General features: G+C 40.6%; 1 protein-coding gene across 3 annotated transcripts in view; it reads right to left on the minus strand.

Moving 5' to 3' along the window:
* luzp2 (leucine zipper protein 2) overlaps nt 1-24,295 on the minus strand; it is a 383,970-nt gene that overhangs the window by 16,735 nt on the left and 342,940 nt on the right. For all 3 annotated transcript variants that reach the window (XM_060838606.1, XM_060838604.1, XM_060838605.1), the window contains one exon: nt 11,746-11,856. In XM_060838606.1, the coding sequence (XP_060694589.1) occupies nt 11,746-11,856 (111 nt within the window). The remainder of the gene's footprint in view (nt 1-11,745; nt 11,857-24,295) is intronic.

Here is a 24,295-nt window from a genome sequence, read left to right on the forward strand (position 1 = left end):
CAGCACAGAAACAGACCCTTTGGTCTATCCAGTCTGTACCCAACATAATCCCAAACTAAATTAGCCCCACCTCCAGATGCTCGGACCATATCCCTCCAAACATTTCCGTTTCATGTACTTATCCAAAATGTTGTAATTGTGCCCAACTTTCTCAGGAAGTTCATTCCATGCGTGAACCACCCTCTGTGTCAGAAAGTTACCCTTTGTGACTTTTTAAAATCTTTCTCATCTCACCTTAAAAATGTGCCATGAGCCTTGAAATCCCCCATCCTGAGGAAAGATACCTCTGAATACCCCTTATGATTTTATAAACTTCTTTAAGGTGCACAATATTATTTTCCTGGATTAATTAGTTAAAATGGCCTTCATTTTTAATAAAAAAGTACTATTCCTTGTTGTACTTTGATACAAGATGCACTGTAGAGATTCACCGAAGGTTCTGAGATGCATTTTTTTCAAATCCACAGCCCACTATCATCGAGAAGGGCAAGGGCAGCACAGACATGGGAACATCACCAGCTGCAAGCTCCTGTCCAAGCCACTTCCTGTCCTGACTTGGAAATATATTGCCAGCCATTCACTATCACTGGGTCAAAGTTCTGGAGTTCCCTCCCTAACAGCATTGTGGGTGTACGTACATCCAATGGACTGCAGCGATCCAAGAAGTCAGTTCACCATCACCTTCTCAAGGGCAACTAGGGATGGGCAATAAATGCTGGCACACGATGATGCCCACATCCCCGACTGAATTTAAAAATAGTATATTGATCTGTAATCAGATTGATTAGTTGGCAGGATTTAAGTAATTCTGACAGTGATGCTTCTATATATATGATAGAATATTCAGGAAATGATATGTGTTAAAGATGCTCCCTTCAAGTCAGATGGCTATGAGTTCAAGCCTTACTCCTGCACATACACTACAATGCAATATTGAGAGAGTGTTGCACTGTCGGGGATACTGACTAACAAGTGCAATGTTAAAACTATGATGAAGGGGATCATAAAATATTTCACAGCATAATTTGGAGAGGAGCAGCAGAGTTTACCTGGTCAACATTTATTTCTCAATTAGCACCTACCCTATCTACCCCATTCCTGATGAAGGGCATTTGCCCGAAACGTCGAATTTCCTGCTCCTTGGATGCTGCCTGACCTGCTGCACTTTAACCAGCAACACATTTTCAGCACCTACCCTATCTGGTCACTCATTCACAGTACTGGTCTTGGGATCTTGCTGTACACAAGATTGCCTACCGTGCTTTCCGTGTTACAACAATGACTACAATCCAAAAAAAAATCCCTGGCTGTGAAATACTTTGAAACAAACTAAAGATGCAGAAAGTGAGAAAACTGCATTTTTTTTATCGTCCGAATTATTTTTACACCCTCTTTGCTCTTGAAATCTGGTTTAAATTATTGATACCATTTCCTTTCTCCTGACTCACTCCAGTTCAGAATACAGAGTTGAAAGATCAGTGCAACAATTATAAACACAATGGTTAGTTCATTATAAATCAATCTCTTCTGTTCAGTGAGAGAGTCAGGTCATTGCCTTCACTAAAAATAATATGCAGATTGGGATGAGTTGATTTTGTGTTCTATCCAATTTCATAAAATATCTGCCCTTTAAATGTCCCTTTTCAAACCATACTCAGCTTGAGATATGTTAATTTACATTAAACCAAACACTGAAAACAGAACAGAAATGAGAACAACGTCATCAGTGGCTCAGACATTTAGAAATCAGTTATTTTTAGTTGGGTTAATCCTACTGACAGTACTGAGACAGTGTAAAGTGCTCAGGAAAGCCAAGTAGGCACTAAGCAACAAGACATCACCAAAACAGCAAGTTTAAAATGTTAGTATTTGTTACTTATTTAAACATGGAACCAGGAGATGCAAGACTGCTCTTTTTGACTTCACTGTGACCCCACACTCAGTCACGGATACCTGGTATCACTTTTCTAATCATCATCTTCCTGAATGCCCTCCCTCTCAATTTCCCACTCTCAATCAGCCTACCTTCATGAATGCCCTCCTAGAATCACAGAATTCCTACAGTGAGGAAAGAGGCCATTCAGCCCATTAAGTCTGCACCCTCCAAAAAGTCTACATTTCCCTACACATCATGGATAATCTAGCATGGCCAATCCACCTAACCTGCATAGCTTTGGACTGTGGGAGGAAACTGGAGCACCCAGCAGAAACCCACACAGACACGGAGAGAACATACAAATTCTACAGACAAGGCTGGAATCGAACCAGAGTCCCTGCTTCTGTGAGGCAGCAGCGCTAAACACTGAGACATTGTGCTGCCCAGTTAGCTCTCCTTGAGTATTACCTTATCTCAATGTTCTTCCATTCTAATTGTCCCACTCTTGATCACCACCCTTTTTGGTTGTATTTTGCTTAATCAAACTCCCCTTCTCTCTTAGCTCCCTCTGAATCCTTTATAGACTCATCTCTGCGGGATCACAGTCAGTCACGCAAGATGCTAACATTTCAAGCTTCCTCAGTGAGATAGAGAGAGGTTCCACAAAATATTCTTCCACTGTTGCAATCTGCAGCTACAAACCTCAATGAAACGCAGTAAAATTTACAGAACACTGAGACCCCGGATAAAGTGGATGGGGAGAAGATGTTCCCGTCAGTAGGAAAGACTAGGACCTGAGGGCACAGCCTCAGAGTGGAGGAAGGATCCTTTAGAACTGAGATGAGGAGGAATTTCTCCAATCAGAGGGTGGCGAGTCTGTGGAACCATTGCCACAGAAAGGCTGTGAAGGTCAAGTCATTGAGCGTCTTTAAGGCAGAGATAGATCGGGTCTGGATTAGCAAGAGGATCAAGGGTTGCAGAGAGAATGCAGAAAGATGGGGATGAGAAACATATCAGAGCTGAAAATGTGTTGCTGGAAAAGCACAGCAGGTCAGGCAGCATCCAAGGAGCAGGAGAGTCGATGTTTTGGGCATGAGCCCTTCTTCAGGAGAAGAAGGGCTCATGCCCGCAACATTGATTCTCCTGCTCCTTGGATGCTGCCTGACCTGCTGTGCTTTTCCAGTAGCACATTTTCAGCTCCGATCTCCAGCATCTGCAGACCTCACTTTCTCCTCTCTGAGAAACATATCAGCCATGATCGAATGGTGCAGCAGAGTCAATGGGCTGAATGGTCTAATTCTTCCCCTATATTGTATGGAAAGGAGCTTATCATATCAGCACACTCAGGACCACACTTTCCATTGTCCATTGTTACTGAATTACCAGTCAAATGGTCCTTGTCTTTATATAAGGACTTTGTTACAAGTGTTCTGAACGCTTTTCGTAGCTTACTCAATGCAGAGGCTTTTTCTCTTTGTCATTTTTTTGAGATCATAAAGACAAAAGCAATAATTTTATTTATTCTTTTAGATTTTGTATTGCAGATACCTGACTGTGCTTTCAATTTATTTTTACTTGTTCCTTGTGCTTTCGGAGTTGGCATTAAATTCTTGAGTCATACATAATGACCTTACTGTTGTGGTTCTGTAAATTAGGTATGAAGTTTATAACCACATTGTACTCATGCTGTTATTTCCTCACAGTGGGTAATGCTGTAAGCTTTAACCTGGGCCTCAGCTGCAATTTCCTGCTTACATCTATTCTGACTTTTCTCCATTTTAAATTATCACCTTTGCCTCTCCTCCGCTGCTGCCAAAAATTCGAATCCGAGGAGCTTTGTTGATTGTTCTTTCATGCTTCCTGAGCTGAAATGCCTCCTCAGAGCCTCAATTGAACTGTGATGCGGTCTCAAAAGCTACATGATATTTCATGAAAGTTCTATAAGCATTTTACATACTTTTGATTCAAGCAGTTTTATTGTGAAATAGTAAGATGAGCTTTTGCATGCCTGCAATTTTCCCTGGAGAGTGACAAAAACTAGGGAGATTTACCTTGTTAACTCAAAGTCTACATCAAAGCTCTTCCATACGAAAGGTTCTACAAAACACACTTCTGTAAGACAGCTATTCTTCCAACCTAGATTACTCATTTTACGATCCAGCTGCTCACTAATCTTATTCACTAATCCTAACATTTTCTCCAAACTGACGTTCAGTACTTGATTAGGCAAATGCACTCAACTGAGTTTTGAAGAAAATAGGAGTTTCCATTAACCTATTTCACTTGACCAGCTGGAATCAAGCTACAATTGCAAAACTACACGGGCGGCACAGTGGCTAGCACTGCTGCCTCACAGCACCAGGGTCCTGGGTTCGATTCCAGCCTCGGGCAACTGTCTGTGTGGAAATTTGCATGTTCTTCCCGTGTCTGCGTGGGTTTGCTCCGGTTTCCTCCCACAGTCACAAAGAAGTGCAGGTCAGGTGAATTGGCCACGCTAAATTGCTCATAGTGTTAAGGTGCATTAGTCAGAGGGAAATGGGTCTGGGTGGGTTACTTGGGGGGCCAAAAGAGGCAATGTGGACTTGTTGGGCCGAAAGGCCTGTTTCCGCACTGTAGGGAATCTAATCTACTCACCCAATGAAGTTTTAGACTACATTGAAATGTGGATAGAGGCTCCAGAAACAGCACCTTCCAAACCCATCCCCAGGTATTCAAAAGACAAAGGCAGCAGACACATGTGAACACTTTCAAGTGCCCCTGCAAACCACTCACCATCCCATCTTGGAGATGTATCACCATTCCTCAGTGTTGCTGGGTCAAAATCCTGAAATTCCTTCCTTAATGGCATTATACTTCCATCAACACCAAGTAGACCGCAGCAGTTCAAGAGGCAAGTTCTTAAGACACCTATGAACATTAAAAGCTACCCCAGCCAATAACGCTCACACCATATGAATGACTTGAAAATAAAAAATTCTAGTGTTTTCTGATAAGATGTACCAGTGCTTAATGTATGAAACAAGTATGGTGAGGTAATTGCCTAGTGGTATTACTGCTAGACTATTTCTCCTGGTAATATTCTCAAGACCCGAGTTCCAATCCAGCCATGGCAGATGGTGGAATTTGAATTCAATTACAATCTGGAAGTAATGGTGTCCAATGGTGACCAAGAAAACCCACGAACTTCATTAATGGGAAACTGATGCACCTACCTGGTCTAGCCTACATGTGACTCCAGACCTAGTTGACTCTTAAACTTTCCTCTGGGAAATTAGGGATTGGCAATCAATGCTGGCCTGGCCAGTGATGCCAACATCCTGTGCGTAAGTTTTAAAAATGTGGTACTTCTATGTTAAACCCACACAATAGATAAGTCTCAATGAGAACCAAGCAACAAGGCCAAACTGTATCTGTAGAGTACTCTTCAGACTGATGAGAGTCACAGGGTGGGGAAAAGGAAGAACAAACAGAATGTTGTTTGGAGATGATGTCAAAAGTACAGAGAAGGATATATGGGGAGGCAAGGCCTAATGGTATTATCGCTGGACTGCTAATCCAGAAACATCGGTAATGTTCTGGAGACCTAGTTTTGAATGCTGCCATGGCTGATGGTGGAATATGAATTCAAAAAAAAACTGGAATTGAAGAGTCTAATTTTGACCATGAATCCATTGCCGATTGTTGGAAAAACCCATCTGGTTCACTAATGTCCTTTAGGGAAGGAAACTGCCATCCGTACCTGGTCTGGCCTACATGTGACTTCAGACCCATAACTGCCCTCTGGGCAATTAGGGATGTGCAATCAATGCTACTTAGCCAGCAACGCCTTCATCAAGAGAATGAATAAATAAATATAAATTCCTGTAAACCTTCTAAAATCAGAAATGAGAAGGGCAGAGGAAACTCAAAGAGGTGTTTCAAAATGTAGGGTCAGGGCCTCTGCAAAAGCAGAGGTGCAAAAAAGAGGATAATGAGTGAAAAGTGGATGTATCACAGAGGACTAAAGGGTACGAGGCTTAAGGGAACTGAAGCAACATAGACCAAATGATTGACTAGAGGAAGACAAGATTGATCACATATTGAATTAGTTGCAACTCGATTGAGACTCGAAGTAGGAATGTTAGCTTGTGGAGTGCAGTGATTGGAACGAGGGCTAGGTGGATCTCAGTGACTATTAGATCCACAGTTGGGGTTGTTAACCTGGACTCATCAGGGAGCTCTGGGTGACGATATGAACAGGAGAATCAGAGAATCTTCTTTGTCTAGGGACTGGCTCTGAGCTGGTTGGACAGAGCCCATGTACTGTGCACATGTAGAAAAAGGTGACTTGTTAATGGGATACTGACACTCTGTGCAGTTATTTCATGGAGTATAAGGAAAAATAAATGTAAAGCTGTTAGGATTAAATTCTTGGTAACAGTACAGGAGAGGCAAATTTAAGATAATGTAAAGCAGAGAACAACCACAATGGATGTTGGAGAGAAATTGCAACTTAGACCCATGTTGAAACTTAGCACACTGTACACAGTTAGGGGACTAACAGAGTGAATGTAATGTGGTTATGAACTTCATGCCTAATTTACAGAGCCATACTGCAAAGTCTTTACACATGACTCACAAATTAAATGCCAGTACTGAGTGCACAGCGAATAAACATGAATATATTGAAAGCACCATCAGGTACCTGTGAAATAAAACCTACTAAAAGAATGAAGAAAATTATTGCTTTCTTCTTTATGATCATGACAAGTGCTGGGGAATGCAATAATTACATTTTTTAAGATGTTGGGAGTTACACAGAAATATGACAGCCAGGATGAACATTTTTTTTGGGAAAGAAAGACAATTTGATGCAAGGATCTATTTGAAATCACTTATAATTATTGCCAACTATAGTAAAACTGAGAAGCTTTTATGTGCATGTCAGTATTTACCACAAAGCATGCAGATAAATTATGCTTGTAGAACAGCCTACATATTATTCCTGTTCTTAATAAATGCTTGCAGATCAAACTGTAATTCTTTTACTACCGTGTACATTTGTAAATATTGTGTTAGGGTTCATTACATAAACAGTATTTATTTGTAATTGTTCAATCTATTTTATTACTTATGCCCACAATTAAATATATTGTCAAGAGCTTTTCTGAAAACGTAGCTTGCATGTACATTGCTAAACAACTGCACAAAGGTTAGTTCTTTTTATTTACAAAGAGATAATTTCATAGCATTCTTCATTTTAAAGGTGATCAGATCCCATCTTTAATGGTGTGATCCCTCTGGATGCTGTTCAATGACACAAAGAAAGATATGTTTCTGGAACACTCACTCAGAAAGTGGTTTCATTTCCCACAATTGTGACTGTTCTGTTCTGGCATGGATTCAACTGTTCTGATACTAGCTCTAGAACTCTGATCTTATTTTGCAGTGTAAAGATGGATAATTTGATTGGCAGGTAGGAAGATAGGCAGCTAAATTATTTGAAGGGGCAGAGGTATTAATAGTTCTGAATAGAAGCACACACTTATTACAATCCAAATCCCACTGGAAAACACTGATCTATTTTTAAAAACTGATTTGGCATTGCATCTATCCTGTGGAGGGGTGCAAAGAAGTTGTTTCCCTTTATTGGATAGTCTGAGGCTAGAGGGTATGATTTTACAATAAGGTGTCTCCCAGTTGAGGAGGAATTTATTCTCTCAGAGATCAGTCAATCTGTAGACTTCTTTACCACAGGGGGCTGTGCAGGATGCATAGTCAGGATTTAGATATGAAGTGAAGTTGCTGGTATTGGACTGGGGTGGACAAGGTCAGAATTCAGAGAACACCAGGTTAGACTTTGACAGGTTTACTTAAAATCACAAGCTTGTGGAGCACTGCTCCTTTATCGAGTAACGTTCACCTGTCAAAAGGTCAGCGCTCTGAAAGCTTGTGATTTCAAATAAACCTGTCGGGCTCTAACCTGGTGTCACCTGAATTCTGTCCAAGGTTTAGATAGACAGATATTTAATCATGAAGGGAATCAAGGGTTGAGGGGAAAGGCAGGATAATGGAATTGAAGTTTAACAGATCAGCTACAATCTCATTAAATTTGTTTTTTAATTGAATTGAGTGTCATTGGCTGGCTAGCATTTTTTGAACATAGAAATATTTAAACAAGGAACGAGAGGAGGTCATTTGGCCCTTCCAGCCTACTCTGTCATTCAGTAAGGTCACGGCTGATCTGATTTTAGCTTCAGCTCAAAACCCTGCATATTGTGATAATCTTTCATCCCTTTGGTAATCAAGAATCTATCTATCTCTGCCTAAAAAATACTTAAAGATTCAGCATCTACTGCCTTTTGAGAAAGGGAATTTCAAAGACTCAGAGAAAAAAACAGGTTTCCTCATTTCTGTTTAAAAGAGCAGTCCCTTATTTTTAAACTGTGACCTCCTCACGTAGTTTCTCCCACAAGAGACCACATCCTTTCAGCCTCCAACTAATTAAGTCCTCTCAAGATCTTGTACCTTTTAATAAGTCTCCACTAACTCTTGTAAACTCCAGGGGGTACAGGCCTAATCTTTCCTCATAAGGCAATCTGCTCATTCCAGTACTTCTGATGCATCAACGTCCTTCTGTAAGTACGGTGACACAGCACCCCAGTTACAATCTCACAAAAGCCCTCTATAACTAAAACATAACCTCCCTGCTCTTGCATTCAACTCCCCTCACAATAAACTATATCTTTCTATTAGCTTTCCTGATTACTTGCTGTGCACGTATACTAACTTGTTCTCACTTGTAAAAGTTACAATAACAGAGGGGTTGGATATAAAGTGAGTTGCAAAAGAACCACGTGCAGTAAGAAAAAAAAAAGATATTCACACAATTAATACAATATAGAACAGTACAGCACAGGAACAGGCCCTTCAGCCTACTGTGTCTGCGCTAACCATGATGCTAAACTAAACTAATCACATCTGCCTACATATGGTATTTATATCTCTATTCTCCACCTTTTCATGTGTCTGTCAAAATGCTTCTTAAATTATGTTTTCATATCTGTTTCTACTACTTCCCCAGCAGCGTGTTCCTGGCTGAGAGTGTGATGCTGGAAAAGCACAGCAGGTCAGGCAGCATCCAAGGAGCAGGAGAATCAACATTTCGGGCATAAGCTCTTAATCAGGCATACCTGAAGGGCCTATGCCCAAAACGTCGATTGTCCTGCTCCTCGGATGCTTCCTGACCGGCTGCGCTTTTCCAGCATACACTCTCAACTCTGACCTCCAGCATCTGCAGTCCTCACTTTCCCCAAGCATGTTCCTGACACCTGGCACCCTCTGAGTAAAAAACATATCTCACATAGCTCCTTTAAACTTTCCCACTTTCATCTTAAAACTATGGCCTTTCATATTTGACATTTCCACATTGGGAAAATAAACTGACTATCCAGCCTATGCATACATTTCAAACTTTTATACATTTCTATCAGGTCCCCCATCAACCTCCGACACTCGAGCGAAAACTCAGCAAATCCAAGTTTGTCCAACCACTCCTTAAGCTAAAACACTTCAATGCAGACAACATTTTGGTAAACCTTTTTTGCTTCCTCTCTAAAACCTCCAGCTCCTTCCTATAGTTTGACAATGAGAACGACACATAATCGTCTAAGTGTGGCCTAACTGTAGTCTTATATAATTACTACATAAGTAGTTGGCAACTACTTATCAACTTGCCCTTGCCAACTTTTATCCTCAGTAACCCAATGAAGGCAAGCATGCCATATGCCTTCTTTACCACCCTGTCCATTTGTGTTGGCACTTTCATCCTGTCCCTGGTTGCCCTTGAAACGTTGGTGGGGAGCTGACCTCTTGAACTGTTGCAATCCATGCACTAAATTCAAATTCCATTAGGCACCATGACAGGTTCGAAACCAGATCTCCACAACATATTATGGGTCTCTGGATTGATAGCATCATGATAATACACTGAGTCATCACCTCCCAAAAGAGGAGGGGGAAGTTTGATGGGCTAAATGAAGGAGAATGTGAGGTCTGCAGATGCTGGAGATCAGAACTGAAAATGTGTTGCTGGAAAAGCGCAGCAGGTCAGGCAGCATCCAAGGAACAGGAAATTCGACATTTCGGGCATAAGCCCTTGGGCTAAATGGCCTACTTTTGCTCCTACATCTTACAGTCCTGCAGCCTTCACTTACGCGCTGATTTGTCACGACATTATTATACACAATTATACCTAAGCACCTTATTTTGTTTCATTTTATGCTAATTATAGGTGAGGAGAGATGAACAAGATGCCTACAAGTGAGATTTCAGTCGATGATTTCATCACTGACAGATGAGTATTTTATGCTAATTGCTTTGAGGCAAATGACATGTCTTTGGTTGACACTTACAAATGTAAAGTAATGGCCTACAGATCACACAGTGGAAACAAGACAGACAATGTGTCATTTTCCTATTTGTGTCTGTAGGTCCTGATTTTGTACAATGTGTGTTAATCAGTCTGTAGGCACTCCACTGTTCATGCCTTGAACAGTCAGCAGGAAATGATCACAGTTCCCACAACATGGACAGAGCAATCAAATCTATTACAAAACTGAGGCAGCTTGTGAGAACCAAAGTGGCTTATGTTGCAGCAGGTTTTTTTTTGCAAAGTATTAATTATTATGTCTCAAAGAGAGCTTATATTGCAAGAAACCTGCCCCACCTCATCCCCACCCCTCACTTTTTGTTTATTGAGAATATAAACAATGGGAGAGCTGATGACAGATTGTTTGACCTATCAGACCTCCTGTCTGGAGAACATTAATTCACCTACCATTGTATCCAGTTGTATATTCTTTATCCAACCTTGCTGGCTCATCAGCTTTTAAGAGAGCCTGGCAATAACTGGACTCAGAATGTGACAGAAAGGTTTGGTTCTGTGTTAGAATTGGGATAATGTTTTAAATTAGGAGAAAGTGGGGACTGCAGATGCTGTTGAAGAGTGTGGTGCTAGACAAGCACAGAAGGTCATGGAGCATCCGTGGAGCAGGAGAATTGACACTTCAGGCATAAGGAATGTGAACTGTCTGAAAGAGCGGAGAATGAGGATGGGATAGTGTAGGGGGATGAGCTTAGAATAGTTCACAGGTCAGTGCAACATTGAGGGCTAAAGGGCCTGTTCTGCGTTGTATTGTTCTATGTTCTAAACAAGTTCAATTGAAGTAGTCAAGGGGGAATTAGATGTTAATTGGGAAAAGAAGAATGTATGGGATACTGGGGAGAAGGTAAATGATTAGCACTGGGTGCAATGCTTACTCGGAGAGCCAGAGTAGATATGATGGTCTGAATGGCTTTATTCTACACTTAGAAACTCTGCCTTTCTTTGAATAGATCTTTACTTGGTCAAACCTGAAATCGAGTCAAGATTAGACTGGTGCTGGAAAAGCACAGCCAGTCAGGCAGCATCCGGGGAGCAGGAAAATCAACGTTTCGGGCATGAGACCTTCATCAGGAATCCTGACCTGCTGTGCATTTCCAGCACCACTCTAATCTTGACCCTGATCTCCAGCATCTGCAGTCCTCACTTTCACCAAACTCGAAATCAGCTCACCTTTTGTGCACAATCTAGAGTTGTCATTTGAAGATTATTTACAGGTCTTTGAAAGCAGATCCATAGACTTGATACAGATTCGCTTTCTCCCCAGTCCACAGTTCTGTCTGCACAGAATAAGCACTTGAATAGGTCATATAGATGGAAAGAAATAATTTCACATTGCTGATGCCTTATTTGCCTACTCAGTGAGCAACTTAAAAAAAAAAGTCATCTGTTAAATTATGTTTCCAATCACAAATTGACATTGGATCCCATGTTGTGTTGATCTTACATTGTGAGAGCTGCAGTCCATTAAGTCTTGATCATCACTCTTCATGGCCACATTGGGAAACACCCCTTTGCTTGGTGAGCTGGTATTTTCAATCGGAGAGATATCTGGAAGCTAGAAGAGATGGTAAGAAGAAAAAGGAAACAAATTCAATGATGGTCTTTTCTTCATCATTTGAATGTTTCTGGGGAGACAGAAAATTAAAATAAGCTGCACAGAGGGCAGGAGGTCATTTTATTTATTATTCTTAGACCTTAGTGCATTTTTCAATATGCCAACACATATAACCATCTATTTTACATCTAAGATATCAGTAAGGAAACACTTCCTTTGGATCAGTAAAATAAACAAAAACAATGAAAATGGTAACTTATCAGGGATGATTTATTCCATTGATAGTCATGGAGATGGAACTCACATTTAATGAGAGATCTAGAGAAAATGTTTACAACCTTGTAGCCAATGCATTTTCAACCCCTGAAATATTAATTTGAAAATCATGAACTCTGACCAGATTATATTATTGGTGGTTGCCACACAATCTTCCTGAATAGGCCACTTTTTAATAAAATACTTGACAGGTTTCAAAATATGATACTGGGAGTGTGGTAATTTTTTTTTCGGTTAAAGGGCGACAGTCTTCCTTTCTACTGACCTGACTAATGTAAAGGGAAACACAATCAAATAATCAAAGACACAAGACAGATTATTCCTATTAAAGCCCAATATTTGAGCTCGACAACACATTATGCCTATCTACCCTCAGACATCCCTAGAGATAAAATAACCAAAAGCAGTCAATGCTTCTTTTGCACATAAATGCTGACAGCAATACAGAAACTAATATCCATTAATATAATAGAGCATTGTGAGGGGTTTGCACATACGATTATGTGGAGTTTGATTAAAAGTAGATTTAATTAATTTCAGCATAATGTGCTCATCTTGATGTACTTGGTTTACATACACTGTCTGCATGATTTGCATGTTTAAATGAAATATTGCTGGCTGTGGTTCAAATGACTTGGGATGGATGTTATCTTTGGGTGAAGTTGGTTGCTATTATTGCTATTTAAAATGTTGGAGATAAGGTGATGTTTCTCTCTAACCAATACTTATATGCTAACCTAACTTTATATGAAATACAGCTGGAAGGGTACATAAGAGAGAAATCCATGCACATACTGCTGCATTAATGGCATTACATGGATACGTTAATTCCCAGGGAAAATAGTACCTGCATATCTGTCTGTTAATCTTGTTGTTCAATGCTATCAATACCAAACTTCAATCTGCCCTGGAAATCATTATAACAGCGTGAAAATCATGAATTTCACAACTGTTGCTGGTTTACTTGCTATTTAATTAACCACAACTGGTGGTATATATAGAATCACAATATCCAGCGTGGAAGGTGGCCATTCGGCCCATCAAACCATCAAAAGATTGAAAGCTTCTATGTCAGAAGGATTGCATTGGATTGGGAAGAAATGAAGGAAGAAATTAATGATCTTCTTCTGGATATTAATAAGTAGTTTCCATAGATATTGGAAGAGTTGTTTGAGAACTGTGAAAAAAAATCTGATTCCAATGTTGCTAACTCTATCTCCTACCTTGTAAAGAACTAAAAGAATAATAGGGTGATTGCGGTCTTATTGAAGTGAGTTGTGAAGATAGAGAATGGCAATTCAACTTACTTTTGCCGGGAAAAGATAGATTGAGACAAAACTCATTTCACTAAACTTAAGTCTATAACTGAAATGTTGCACGACACTGTAATCTTTTATTATAAATTCTGTGTCTTACTATCCTGCTGCCTAATGAAGGAGCAGCGCTCCAAAAGCTAGCGCTTCCAAATAAACCTGTTGGACTATAACCTGGGGTTGTGTGATTTTAAAATTTGTCCACCCCAGTCCAACACCTCCACATCATCAATGGCTGTTGACCAAGCAGTTTGGAAGTCATTGAAATGTTAATAGATCTAGTTTCACATGTGAGTTAGTAAGAGGATGAAGAGATTATTGCTTGGTTGGAACAATCCATAATTGACCTGGTTATGCATGGAGTGTGAAGAGAATAGGTTTGATAAGTGAAATAGCTTAATTTGTTCACTTCCTGATGTGAGTTCACACATAGCATTTTATAAACTCACCCATATTTTCACTTTTAATAAATCTATATAAATCTTGCTTTAGTTCTAAACTTTTCCTTCCTGGTTATTCAGAAATGTTGCCAACTCTATGATATCATGCCATTCTTGACATTTGAATTCCACATACAGTTCTCGTGATCAGATGAAAACATTTAATCAATAATTTTTTTTTAAGAAGAATTCTCTCATATTCTCTTCTCTATAATTGGAATTCTTCTACATGTCCATGCCTTAACTCACACTGAGTCCCATTCACCAATCGTCCCTCTCTTTGCTGTTTTACTGGCTTCTGGTGAAGCTAATTTTAAATTTTCACAATATCTGTGCTCTGTTAATTCAGAACTCCTCAGCACCCTGAATTTAACTGATCCACCAGTATTTTCAGCTGGACATTTTAAAGTGTTTAATAAAAACACTCAATTTTAATATATATTTTTTGTAGGGTGTGGAGTTTCTGTTTTTTGACTAAATGTAGGAAATCTACCATCCTTGTCTGGTCTGGCCTACTTATGACTCCAGACCCACAGCAGTATGGTCGACTCTTAACTGCCCTCTGGGCAATTAGGGATGGGCAATAAATGCTGCCCCCAGCCGGAGATGCCCACGTTGCATGAAAATAATTAAAAATAAAATTGATGGAGTAGAGATCTTAATAAAAGGCAGAGCCATTATATTCATAACAGAGGATTGTAGACTCAAAGAACAAGGTGTAGAATCTAATTATTCAAGGAACTAATGAGAATGAGGAATTGATGGAAATAAGCATAAAAAATGCATGGAAAAGCTCAGCAGGTCTGGCAGCATCTGTAGAGAGAAATCAAAGTTAATGTTTCAGGTCAAGTGACTCTTCATCAGAATGAAATAAAAGTGATATTGGATGAATTGAGACTAAAAGTCAATGAATCCATGGGACCTGATGAGTTTTGTAAGAGGTAGTGACAGAGATAGTGGATCAACTTCCAAAATTTCACAGATTATGGAATGGTGCCTGCAGATTGGAAGATGATCAACCAACAGATATGTTTAAGATAGAAGGGAGAGAGAAAATGGAGCACTGTTAGCCTGATATCAGCATTAGGGAAAATATTAGAATCTATTTTAAACAATCTGATAACTTAACACATAGGAAATAATGATCTGATTGGGTAGATGAATGGAAAATTATGTTTCACAAACTATTAATTTTTTTTCAGGATGTTACTGGCAAAGTAGACGGCACGGTGGCACAGTGGTTAGCACTGCTGCCTCACAGCGCCGGAGACCCGGGTTCAATTCCCGCCTCAGGCGACTGACTGTGTGGAGTTTGCACGTTCTCCCCGTGTCTGTGCGGGTTTCCTCCGGGTGCTCCAGATTCCTCCCACAATCCAAAGATGTGCAGGTTAGGTGAATTGGCCATGCTAAATTGACCGTAGTGTTAGGTAAAGGGGTAAATGTAGGGGAATGGGTCTGGTTGGGTTGCGCTTCGGCGGGTCAGTGTGGACTTGTTGGGCCGAAGGGCCTGTTTCCACACTGTAAGTAATCTAAAAGTAATCTAATCTAAATAAAGGGAATAAGGGAACGTGAAGTACTTGGATTTTTTGAATATTTTGATGAAGTCCCACACAGATGGCTTGTTGGAAAAACACATGGAGCACATTTCTAAGTTTTAGGGTGGTGAGATATGAGGCTATAATGGCTGCAATGGAATTCTCATCGAGTAGACAACTACAAGACAGCTTTAGACCTTCACATTTTGCTCCAAAGTGTGAACTGACCTAATCAGATTAACCTAATGGCCTGACTCCTCTAACAGGAAAAATGGTGGGGTTTACGTACATTTCAAAAGGAATGAAGTCTCCTCATCATCTCTCTCTCTCATCTCTGATCTGGAAGACGGCATTGTGGGTCTGATCAGTAAGTTTGCAGATGACACGAAGATTGGAGTAGCAGCAGAAAGTATAGAGGACTGTCAAAGAATGCAGAAGAATATAGATAGACTGGAGGGTTGGGCAGCGAAGTGGCAGATAGAGTTCAATCCAGGCAAATGTGAGGTGATGCATTTTGGGAAGTCTAATTCTAGAGTGAACTATACTGTAAATGGAAGACGCTTGGGAAAAGTTGATGAGCAGAGAGATCTGAGAGTTCAGGTCTATTGTACCCTGAAGGTAGATGCACAGGTGGATAGAGTGGTCAAGAAGGCATATGGTATGCTTGCCTTCATCGGACATGGTATTCAGTATAAGAGCTGGCAGGTCTTATAAAATTATGTTAAAATATGCACGGAAAGAGACCCTTCAGTCCAACTTGTCTATGCTGACCAGATATGCAAAATAAATCTAGTCACATTTGCCAGCATCTGGCCCATAATCCCTCTAAACTCTTCCAATTCATATCCCCATCCAGATGCCGATTAAACATGTAATTGTCAAGCATAGAAAGGATTAGAGATAATCCCATCAAAAGTAAACACAGTAAACGCAGAAAGGATGTTCCCATTGTTAAGTGTCACAGTCTCAGAAATAAAGTACAATAACAGCTAGGGATGTAAGGACAGTGCAGGAAAATGGTGTTGGGATAAGATTGAACAGATATATGTGTGCAGAAATTAATATGAACTTAGATTAATTACCTATGCATTTCATTGTAATGGGATGAAGAATCAGGGAAAAAAATGAAGCCATCTTTTCATTATGATGGATCACTTTTTTCTTAAGCAGGGAGGTGTTATGAAGTTAAAGGCATGTACAGTACCTTTAAGAGAGAGTGAATGCTGTTCTGCACTGAGAGCTTACAAGACCAGTCTCAGAGTATACTGGAAAATTGAAAGTAGAAAATATGTAACATTTGGTTGTGAAATAGATCCCTGTGTTGGTTGCTGTTTTGACAATGATTTGAATTTAACTAATTATTTCAAATTATGACCCAGAATAGTAAAACCCAATTGAGTTTGAATTTATTGTTTTGCCAACATCAAACCAATGAGACAATCTGATGTTGGGGATATAAACAAGGCAGGCATTTTCAAAATCAGACAAAGTAAGTGCCATCAAGAGAGATTCAAGACATTGAAGCACTCTCTATCAAAGGTACCTTTTCATATGAAACATATTCACAGTTAAAGAAAAAAGATGACCCAGGAAGATCTTCAGCTGGAAGAAGAAAGACACTGATGACAACAGCCACTGTATGGTTTTGAAATGAAGTCAATGTAATTTTAATTAGTCTTTCAGTGTATTGGAACAGTGTATTGTAATAGAGTTGGAGGCAGGTAATAAGCAGTTTAGAGAAAGGAGGGCTTAGAGTTGTGAATAGTTGTTGTTTAATGTTCACTTCTAGAGTTAACGAATAAACTGATATTATTGCCTTTAAATCAATCATTATCTAGAATAATAGAACAGGGAAAAGACTTTGTCTATTTATCTAATCCATGCCCTTCATAATTTTGTAAACCTCTATAAGGTCACCCCTCAGCCTCCGCCGCTCTCGGGAAAACAGCCCCAGCCTGTTCAGCCTCTCCCTATAGCTCAGATCCTCCAACCCTGGCAAAATCCTTGTAAATCTTTTCTGAACCATTTCAAGTTTCACAACATCTTTCTGATAGGAAGGAGACCAGAATTGCACGCAATATTCCAACAGTGGCCTAACCAATGTCCTGTACAGCCGCAACATGACCTCCCACCAATAAAGGAAAGCATACCAAACGCCTTCTTCACTATCCTATCTACCAGCGACTCCACTTTCAAGGAGCTATGAACCTGCACTCTTTGTTCAGCAACAGTCCCTAACTAACCTTGTTTGATTCATACACTTTAACACCCAAGTTTCATCTACCATGGAATTCTACCCCATGTCCTCAGAATATTAGAAACAAAAACAGAGATTGCTGGAAAAGTCAGCAGGTCTGGCACCAGCAGTGGAGAGAAAGCAAAGTTAATGTTTTAAGTTCAGTGATCCTTCTAAGGTTTCTCCTGAAATTTCTGTTTGTTTTCTGATTTCCAGCGTCTGCAATTCCTTATTTCTTTTATCCCTCAGAATGTTAGCCTTGAGTTCCGAATTAATAGCTCAGTGACGTTGTCATTACACTGCTATCTCCTCAGCTGAACTACATGTCCACAACATTGAACTCAATTCATCGAGACTAGATAAGGATGAACTAACCCTATAAACCTTTCCTTTAACTTGTATGGATTACAAAAAAATCAATACATCTATCCTCTTATCCTACAGTCTGCGTGGGAGTGACTGATTGACTGAAAGTGAGTCTGTGCGAGGTTCCTAGACAATCACATGTGACTGTCTAAACGATGTTGCATTGCATGGTCTTTCTTAGGTTAGATTCCCTACACTGTGGAAACAGGCCCTTCAGCCCAACAAGTCCACACCGACCCTCCAAAGAGCAACCCACCCAGACCCATTCCCCTGTACCTAACACTATGGACAATTTAGCATGGCCAATTCACCGAACCTGTACATCTTTGGACTGTGGGAGGAAACCGGAGCACCCGGAGGAAATCCACGCAGATGTGGGGAGAATATGCAAACTCTACACAGTCACCCGAGGCTGGAATGGAACATGGGTCCCTGGCTAGCAGTGCTAACCACTGAGCCACTATGCCAGTAGCTCCAGAAAACACAGTTTCAACAATTTTTTTTTGTTTAACCTAAGGGAACCAGTTGGTGCAAATTCTTCATGGCCCTCAAAGTATTATTAGTGGGACACTAACAATTGCCAATATCCTCTCTGCATTGTAAAGTAAAAACCTGTCATGGTTTAACAAACAGTGGGAGAATTAGGAGGGGGTGTACTTTACCCCTCACCTGTTTGTAACACAAAGAAAAAGAAAAATAATGATAGTGAGACCATTAAACTGGGACAAGTAGCATGGCCAACAAGCTCGACCATGTTAATAGCCCTACTTAGATGGAACAAATGAGTTGGCAAGATACTTTGCAACACCCCATTTACCTTACAATGATCATTAGTATCAACGAGGTAGTACACATGTTTTCAGAGGCATATACACTGTACAACTCTGTGTGATATTGATCCTTACACAGGCAGAGTGCTGATGAAAAGGGTGAATGCTCACTTCTGGTAGCACACGTAGCTATTAGGGATAATCAAAAAACAGAAGTTGCTGGAAAAGCTCAGTAGGTCTGGCAGCATCGGTGAAGAGAAATCAGAATTAACGTTTTGATCCTGATTTACACAGCATTCATAGTTCTTTCGATTTTTTATTTAGCTGTTAGGACTTCTTTTAAGATTGCGAACATGCTGGATTTTCAGCTCAAGTATCAGGTGTACCCTAGACCTCTGTGGGAAGATAGGGAAGTGATTGCTGGGCCTCTTGCTGAGATATTTGGATCATCAACATTCACAGGTGAGGTGCCGGAAGACTGGAGGATGGCTAACGTGGTGCCACTGTTTAAGAAAGGTGGTAAGGACAATCCAGGGAACTATAGACTGGTGAACCTGACATTGGTGCTCGGCAAATTATTGGAGGGAATCCTAAAGGACAGGATGTACATGATTTGGATAGGCAAGGACTGATTAGAGATAGGCAACATGGCTTTGTGCGTGGCAAATCATGTCACACAAACTTGATTGAGTTTTTTGAAGAAGAAACAAAGAGTTGTGAGGGCAGAGCAGTAGACATGATTGATATGGACTTTAGGAAGGTGTCAACAAGGTTCCCTCTGGGAGACTCATCAACAAGGTTAGATTTCATGGAATACAGGGAGAACTAGCCATTTGGATACAGAACTGGTTCAAAGGTAGAAGACAGAGGGTGGTGGTGGAGGGTTGTTTTTCAGACTGGAGGCCTGTGACCAGTGGAGTGCCAAAAGGATCAGTGATGGGTTCACTACTTTTCATCATTTATATAAAAGATTTGGATGTGAGCATAATAGATATAGTTCGTAAGCTTGTAGATGACACCAAAATTGGAGATGTAGTGGATAGCGAAGGAGTTTACCTCGGATGACAGCTGGATCTTAATCAGGTGGGCACATGGGCTGAGAAGTGGCAGATGGAGTTTAGAACAAAGAAAATTTACAGCCCAGGAACAGGCCCTTCGGCCCTCCAAGCCTGAGCTGATTCAATCTACTGTCTAAACCTCTCACCCAATTCCTAAGCATCTGTATCCCTTTGCTCCCCACCGACTCATGCATCTGTCCAGACGCATTTTAAATGAATCAACCGTGCCTGCTTCTACCACCTCCGCTGACAACACTTTCCAGACACCCACCACCCTCTTTGTGAAGTATTTGCCGCGTGTATCCCACTTAAACTTTCCACCTCTCACCTTGAAAGCATGACCTCTCGTTATTGAATCCTTCACCCTGAGATAAAGCTTATCTCTATCCACCCTGTCTATGCTCTTCATGATTTTGTCAACCTCAATCAGGTCTGCCCTCAATCTCCTTTTTTCTAATCAAAGTAAACCTAACCTACTCAACCTCTCTTCATAGCTAGCATCTTCCCTACCAGGCAACATCCTCGTAAACCTTCTCTGCACCCTCTCCAAAGCGTCCACATCCTTTTGGTAATGTGGCGACCAGAACTGTACACAGTATTCTAAATGCTGCCAAACCAATGTCTTGCACAATTTTAACATGACTTGCCAGCTCTTATACTCAATACCCTGTCCAATGAAGGCAAACATACTATATGCCTTCTTGATCACTCTATCCATCTGTGCAGCAACCTTCAGGGTACAATAGACCTGCACTCCCAGATCTCTCTGCCCATCAACTTTTCCCAAGGCTCTTCCATTCATTGGATAATTTGTTCTGGAATTAGTCTTGCCTAAACGCATCACTTCATATTTGCCTGGATTGAACTCCATCTGCCTCTTTTCCGCCCAACTCTCCAGTCTTATCTATATCCTCCTGTATTCTCTGACAATCCCTTATGCTTTCTGTTACTCCATCAATCTTCATGTCATCTGCAAACTTACTGATCACACCAACAATGCCCTCTTCCAGATCATTTTTGTACATCACAAAAAACAGTGGCCCCAACACTGACCCCTGTGGAGCACGACTGGTCACCTTTCTCCATTTTGAGAAACTCCCTTCAACTACTACTCTCTGTCTCCTCTAGCTCAACCAGTTCTTTATCCACCTAGCTAGAACACCCTGCACACCATGTGACTTCACTTTCTCCATTGGTCTACCATGGGGAACCATATCAAACGTCTTATAAAGTCCATGTATATGACATCAACAACCCTTCCTTCATATATCAACTTGGTCACTTCCTTGAAGAACTCTATCAAGTTGGTAAGGCACGATCTCCCCCGCACAAAACCATGTTGCCTATCACTGATAAGCCAAAATATAAATATAAATAGATCCTAATAGATAGATAGATCCTAATAGATCCTAAATAGATTCTAAATATAAATAGATCCTATCCCTCAGTACCCTCTCCAGCAACTTTCTCACAACTGACGTCAGGCTCACTAGTCTGTAGTTACCCAGAATATCCCTACTACCCTTTTTGTACAGGGGGACATGAGCAACCTTCCAGTCCTCCAGCACCTCACCTGTTTTAAGGATGCCACAAAGATATCTGTCAGGGCCCCAGCTATTTCCTCTCTCACCTCCCTCAGCAACCTGGGATAGATCCCGTCCAGTCCTGGGTATTTGTCCACATAATAACCTCCAGCCTTTCCAACACATCTTCCCTACTTAAGTCAACGTGATCCAGACTAATCAAACTTCTATCTCTCATCTCAACATTTATCATGTTCCTCTCCTCAGTGAACACTGATGCAAAGTAATCATTCAGAATCTCACCCATTCTCTCAGGTTCAACATGCAGCCTTCCTTCATTATCCTTTAGTGGACCAATCCTTTCTCTGGTTACCCACTTGCTTCTGTTAAGAATAAAATGCTTTGGGATTCTCCTTAATTCTTCTTGCTAAAGCTACTTCATGACCCCTTTTAGCCTGCTTGATTCCTCTTTTTGGACTTGTCCTACTCTTCTGATACTCCTCCATGGCCTGTTCTGTTCTTAGTTGCCTAGGTCTTCTGTACACTTCCTTTTACCTCTTGGCTAGTCGTATAATTTCTCCAGTCATCCACGGTTCATGAATCTTGCCCTTTCTACTCTTTGCCTTCAAGGGACATGCCTATCCTACACTATCTTTAACCTATCCTTGAAAGCCTCCCACATCCCAAATGTGGACTTCCCTTCAAATAGCTGTGTCCAATCCACATTTCCCAGCTCCTGCCTAATTTTGATATAATTGGCCTTGGCCCAGTTTAGTACTCTTCCCTTAGGATCACTCTCTTCTTTATCTATGAGTATTCTAAAACTTACAGAATTGTGGTCACTGTTCCCAAAGAAATCCCCCACCGCAACTTCTACCACCTGTCCTGGCTCGTTCCCCAGTACCAGGCCCAATATGGCCCCTTCCCTCCTCGGACTATTGAAATACTGCTCTAGAAAACTCTCCTGGACACTTCTTACAAAACTGTACCCCATCCAGCCTTCTGACGCTAAGTGTATCCCAGTCAATGTTGGGAAAATTAAAATCTCCCATCACCACTACATCTTTCCATAATCTGTTTACTATTTGTTCTTCTACCTCACGCTCACTGTTGAGAGGCCTGAAATACAGCCCCAACAATGCACCCTTCTTTTTTCTCAGCTTCACCCAAAACCTCCATAGTGCCCTCCTTTAGCACAGCTGTGATGTCGTCCCTGACCAGCAATGCAACTCCACCCCCTCTTTTACTTCCCTGTCCTATCTAAAGGGTCTATATTCTGGAACATTTAGGTGCCACTCATCATGCTCTTCCTTCAACCAAGTCTCTGTGATCGCAATATTGTCATACTCTCAGGCACCAATCCAAGCCGAGTTCATCTGCCTTACACACTATACTCCTTGCATTAATGTAGATGCTTTTCAGGCCACCAGTGTTTTTGCACTCATCTGCTCTCTGCCTACTCTTCTCTTTATTAATATTAGCTTCTTAATTCTTACAGTTTCCGGTCTCCATCTCGCTGCCTACTTGTTTTCTCTTCTGGTTCCCAGTCCCCTGCCACATTAGTTTAAAACCTCTCCAACAGCAGCAGCAAAACCTCCCCCAAGGACATTGGTTCCAGTCTGGTTCAGATGTAGACTGTCCATTTTGTAATACTCCCACCTTCCCCAGAACTGGTCCCAATGTCCAACAAATCTGAACCCCTCCCTCCTACACCATCTCTCAAGCCATCTTTCTGCCTTTTTTTTTTCACTTCTACGCTGGCTAGCATGTGGCACTGGTAGTAATCCCAAGATCACTACCTTTGAGGTCCTCCTCTTTAACTTCTGCGTACAAATTACCAACTAGATTTGACTACATTACAATCAATGTTGACTAAAATTAAACAACGTTTGACTGAGTTTTGCAACAATCTGTAGCTGTGAAAATCTCAAGATAAGTGCAAGTTTCTTCCATTTATTTTCTCAAGGATAATATGCAGAGTACAAGACACGCGTGACAATTTGTAAACTGCAGTCAAGCAGTTTTCTGAAAGATTGGAAGTTGTTTTTTGGCTGATAAAATAAAAACTGTTCAAACACACAGATTACTGAAATTTGTGAACTGTATTGGAACTGTATTCCATGCCTGAACCATACCCACGATTCACACGAGTGCAAGTTTTGCCTGAATTTTGCGTTTGTTTCATGAAAATATGTTCAAACAACATCTTGGAGTTTTTTTAAGTGCAGTTCTGAAGCAATTCTTTCAACTTGGACCATACATTTTCAGTATCTTTGATGTAATGAAATATTGCTCCATGTTCACAATAGTGTTTTGAATCAAAATTGAGCACTGAAACACATAAGGAGAAATGAGTCTTTTTACTGATTGACAATGTATGATAATGTGGAGTCCTAATGAGATCTCTGGGGGGGGCCTTAGTTTTTGACAATTTATGTCAATGACTTAATTGAAGGTGTGTCAGATGACACAAAAATAGATAGAAATGTGTGATGTGACAATGATAAAAGGAGGATGCAGATGAATTTGGAGAGTTTATGTGTATGGGTATAAATCTGGCAGATGGAATATAATGTGATGAAATGTGAAGTTGTTCAATTTTGCAAAAAATATTCATTAAACAGAGAATGGCTTCAGAATTCTGAGGTGAAAGCAATCTAGGTGCTCTAATGCATGAGGCACAACATGTTTGTACAGCAAACATTGTATTAATCAGCAGTTTTAGCACCAGGAGTGTGCTAATTGATCAACGGTTTCAGATAATGAAAAGGTCCTCATAATCAATGTAAAAATACGCGGTAATGGAAACATAATGTGGGTGGTATACACATCACTGTTATACTTTACTTACAACATAAAACACTTAAAGAATAATGCAACGTTGATGTAAACATAACTTACCAACTCACAGCCTTCTCACTT

This window comes from Hemiscyllium ocellatum, chromosome 18, assembly GCF_020745735.1.
Source record: "Hemiscyllium ocellatum isolate sHemOce1 chromosome 18, sHemOce1.pat.X.cur, whole genome shotgun sequence".
Classification (NCBI taxonomy): domain Eukaryota; kingdom Metazoa; phylum Chordata; class Chondrichthyes; order Orectolobiformes; family Hemiscylliidae; genus Hemiscyllium; species Hemiscyllium ocellatum.